Source organism: Pongo abelii, chromosome 9 (assembly GCF_028885655.2).
Source record: "Pongo abelii isolate AG06213 chromosome 9, NHGRI_mPonAbe1-v2.0_pri, whole genome shotgun sequence".
Classification (NCBI taxonomy): domain Eukaryota; kingdom Metazoa; phylum Chordata; class Mammalia; order Primates; family Hominidae; genus Pongo; species Pongo abelii.
The window spans coordinates 18,847,015-18,851,936 of NC_071994.2; the positions used below are offsets into that span (position 1 = coordinate 18,847,015).

At 42.7% G+C, this 4,922-nt stretch overlaps 1 protein-coding gene across 1 annotated transcript; it reads right to left on the minus strand.

Moving 5' to 3' along the window:
- Positions 1 to 3,778: 3,778 nt before the first annotated feature.
- On the minus strand, positions 3,779 to 4,696 carry LOC112135425 (olfactory receptor 4X1). Its single transcript, XM_024254974.2, is given in 1 exon segment — positions 3,779 to 4,696. A coding segment is annotated over 1 exon segment (918 nt).
- Positions 4,697 to 4,922: the final 226 nt, after the last annotated feature.

Here is a 4,922-nt window from a genome sequence, read left to right on the forward strand (position 1 = left end):
TGGGTGGATCACTTGAGCTCAGGAGTTCTAGACCAGCTTGGCCAACATGGTGAAACCCCGTCTCTACCAAACATACAAAAATTAGCCAGGCGTGGTGCTGTACCTCCGTAGTCCCAGCTACTGGGGAGGCTGCAGCAGAACAATCACTTGAATCTGGGAGGCAAAGGTTACAGTGAGCCAAGATCATGCCACTGCACTCCAGCCTGGGCAACAGGGCAAGACTCTGTCTCAAAAATAAAATAAAATAAAATAAGCTGTGGTGGCTCATGCCTATAATCCCAGCAATTTGGGAGGCCAAGGTGAGTGGATCACATGAGGTCAAGAGTTCGAGACCAGCCTGGCCAACATGGTGAAACCCCATCACTACTAAAAATACAAAATTAGCCAGGCATGGTGGCGCACCCCAGTAATCCCACCTACTCAGGAGGCTGAGGCAGGAGAATCGCTTGAACCTGGGAGGTGGAGGTTGCAGTAAGCCGAGATCCCACCACTGCATTCCAGCCTGGGGACAAGAGCAAAAACTCTGTCTCAAAAAATAAAATAGAATAAATAATAAATAATAATAATATAATTTCCACTCAAGTTTTCTTGAGGTTATCCATATAGATAAAGTGCAGAACTTTCAGTTCTTTGCAAATCACAAATTTTTCAAAAATATGTATATGAAAACTCTAAATGCTATGAGTCTCATGGCAATGAGATTCAGTCTGCAAACAATGGAAAGATGCAACTTGGGTGTGGCATCACCCCAAGAAGTGAGGTCATTTCAGAGCTGGCTGGGTTAACGTATCATGTTCAAAGGCATTCACCTGGATTGGATATGCTGCATTTTCTGAGGCATGCCTTAACTGTCATTGGGGAGGTTCTTGCCTGACTCTCTGGCACTGGAACCTTGGAAGAAGGCTTGATTCTGCTTCCCTTTTTGGAAATGGAGGTCATTTCCTAAAGTCTGCCCCTCTGTAACCAACCCACAGAAGACTTGGCTATGACCAATCAAAATTAAAATTATAAGCATGTTATATTATAGTGATTTTTAAGCTTTTTTAAGGTTTTGAGTATTTTTTATCAAAGTAAATCTTATATAAAACAGGTTTTTTTAAGATAATCAGCTACTGATTACCCATTCATATGTCTCCTGTCCCTTCCTGCTCTGCTCTTGCCCCAGTCCCTCAGATATCTGCAGAATTCTGGACACTGAATCCTACATAGTTCACAAACAACTGGTGTAGAAGAAACATTGAGGGTTTAGAAACAGTCCTTGACCGGCAGTTTCCCCACCTGCAAAATGAATTGTACCACCAATGGGACAGCACAGTCCTGATAATTAAATGTTGGGAAACTTACTTGGTGGATGCATAATTCACATTAATCTTTTGCCTTTTATTTCCCATTTTCTGATCTCTATGATATTCTGAAGAATGCTGCCTTTTCTGGCATTATGTCACTAGAAAAAAAAGCAATCTTGGCTGGGTGTGGTGGCTCATGCCTGTAATCCCATCACTTTGGAAGGCCAAGGTGGGTGGATCACCCGGCATCAGGATTTCGAGACCAGCCTGGCTAACATAGTGAAACCCTGTTTCTACTAAAAATACAAAAAAATTAGCTGGGCATGGTGGTGCGCACCTGTAATCTCAGCTACTCAGGAGGCTGAGGCAGGAGAATTGCTTGAACCCCAGAGGCAGAGGTTACAGTGAGCCAAGATAATGCCATCGCACTCCAGTTTGAACAATAAGAATGAAACTCTGTCTCAAAAAAAAAAAAAAGAGAAAAAGAAAAAAAATCTTGTCTTGGCCAGCTCATTGAGTTTTGATGTCAGGCATTAGGCCACTCTTGACCCAGAAAATCTGTAGAAACATAAAATTACCTGAGCAACATATGACCCACCCTAACCCAGTCAATGCCCAGGTTTTTTCCTCCTGAGAACCAAGGAGCCTCACCTGCAGAAGTGTCATAGCCCCTGCTTTCCTTCCCTCCACTTCCAGATCTAGTATCCTGGCCACTGGATCTCTGCGGACACAGAAATACCTGTGAACACCCAAAAAGCATTTCAGGTTTATATTTTTTAAAACACTTTTTATTTAATCTGAAGTAATTCCAGAGGGAATTACCTGACAACAGGATATTCTCAGCCCTCAGATTTGAAATTCAGAGACTTACATATATTTATGTGTGGTGACATTTAAAGAGAAGCAGAGAAGAGCATGGGCTGAGAAATCAGACACAGGTAGGTTTGAATTCAGGCTTCATGGGTTACTAACTGGTGACCTTGATCAAGACACCTGCCTCCCCAATCTCCAATCTCTTCTTCTGTACTCATACCCACTTCACCAGTGTGTTTTAGAATCAAATTAGATAAAGCATTAAATCTCTTAGTTCATTGTAAAAAATACAAATACCTACATGCTCCTTATTTGTATATAAATGATATTCTCAGAAACAATATCAGGAATGATTACTGGTTTGTCTTGAGTGATGTGACTGATATGTTACTTAGATTATTTAGATGAAATGAGAGATATAACAACCATTGTCCACCTACAATCTGAAGTGCTAATGACATCCAGAAATTTAATTGACCAAATATTTATGGTTTTGCCATTTAGAGATACACAGATGAATAAAATTCAAGCCACATTCTCAAAAGAGTCACAGTCTACTGGGGAGAAATAAACTTTGAAATAAAGGTAGTAACAGCCCTAAAGGATTCCCACTGAGTGCTGTGAGAATTCAAAGAAAGAAAATGACATACCCAGATAAGATAAACATGGGGGCTTCCTAAAGGTAGGAGAATTTCAGATGGGCCACGGAGGGTAGGTAGGATGTTAATAGGTATAGATGAGGAAAATATTATAGCTGGAGGGCACAAGGAGATATTCAGAAAACAGTATGCTCTAATAGTGTAATTGAAAAATGAAAGCCTAACATTATGAGAAGGTCATGACTTGAGGGTATTTCATATCAAGTAGGAATTTATAGTTGATTCAGAAGGCAATGGGGAGTCATTGAAGGTTTTTGAGGAGGAGAGTGATGAAATCAGGGCTGCTTGAAGATGATGAGTCTGAAAGCATGTGGAAGAAAATTTATCTGATGACAGTGAGGGGCAGGATTAGGGTTAGGGTTCTGGGCACATTCTTATACTCTGGTGGCTACTGGAATAAGACTCAAAAGAAGAAGGTTAAAATATGGGACAGCAATGCCTTCAATTTGCTTAAAATTTCCCTGTTGTTCTTTTGGATTCTTGAGAAACCTGAGTCTAATGCTAGCATGAGCTTATGTGAATCTCTTGACAAGAGTCAATGTCTTCCATTCTCAGGACTAACCCTTCTCAGTCAGCTTGCCTGCTTAAAACCCTCTCAGCAAAACCTCAGTATGTCAAGTCAAGAGACTTTCCAATCATGTGAATGTTCAAACTGATAGGACATAATGACCACTGCTCCCTGAAACAGTCATTCTCAATCCCCACCTCCCTCTTCACCATTCCCAGACTGACCCGGTTTTCTGGAAGAGTTTATTCTCTCTAGACCAACAAATATGTCTCAAAGCCACTGTCAGATTTGGAAGCACAGCACTAGAAGACCCCTCTTACTCCCTCCCAGGGATCCCTTTAATCTTGTCCAATCCCATAAGATGAGGAAACTGAAACTTCAAAAAAGAAGGTGACTGGCCCAAGGCCACTCACTCCATTGGGCAAGGTAGATGTAGAGTGAGATCTTACATGCCCTAATTTCCCATCCCTTACTCCTCCTATTTTCCCTAACTAAATCACCTACTTCTCTTCTCAAATTACTTTTCTCCCCATGAATCTCCTCATGGCGTTTCTCACTTCAGCATTCCTGAAGGAGTAAATCACAGGGTTTAAGAGAGGTGTGACCACTGTATAAAATACAGCAACTATCTTGTCTGCAGGGAGGGTGACACAGGGCCTAATATAGACCAAGGAGCAAGGTATGAAGAACAGGTCGACAACTGTGACATGAGAGGAACAGGTGGAGAGGGCCTTTCACCGCCCCTCCGATTTGTGGCTTCTCAGAGAGTGCAGGACGATCAGGTAGGAAGCTATCAGCACCAGGAAACTGACTACAGAGATGGAGCAGCCATTGGTGATGATCAGCAGGCTAATGAGGAAGGTGTCTGCGCAGGCCAGCTCCAGCACTGGGTGGACATCACAGAAGTAGTGGTCCATGATGTTAGGGCCACAGAAAGGGAGCTGGAAAATGAGGAAGGTTTGCCCAACAGAATGCAGCAGGCCCCTGCCCCATGCTAACCCCACCAGGAGACCACACATTCACTGGTTCATAATGGCCACGTAGTGCAAGGGCTTGCAGATGGCCACATAGCGGTCATAGGCCATCACCATCAGGAGAAAGATCTCAGTGCCACCAAAGAAATGGAGGAAAAATATCTGTGTGAGGCAGCCCTTGAGAGAAATGACTTTCCTCTTGATAAAAGAGTCAAAGATAAGCTTGGGGGCCATGACAGAACAGTAGCAGATCTCCACAAAGGATAAGTAGCTGAGAAAGAAATACATGGGGGAGGTGAGCCCTTTGCTGGTCAAGATGGTCGCCACAGTGAGTCCATTGCCCAGCACAACAGCTGTGTACATGAGGAGAAACATCACAAAAATGACCCTCTGCCCATTCCAATTCTGGGAAAATCCCAGGAAAATTATTTTAGTCACATTGTTTGTAGCAGCCATATTTTAAAGCACAGGAGCTGACAGCCTGGAATCACAGAAATCAAAGAACTCTCCTCAATCATTAGAAACATCTTTCCCAGGCCAGAGGACTATCATCATTCTGCTCCCTCTTGAGTTTGTTCTCTCCCTTGGTTTTCCCCAAAACATGTTCTGAGACAAGTGAACAAAACAGCAAATAACAGCTGCTTGATGTTATTCCCAACATAGGCCTCGATTTTGTAGTGTT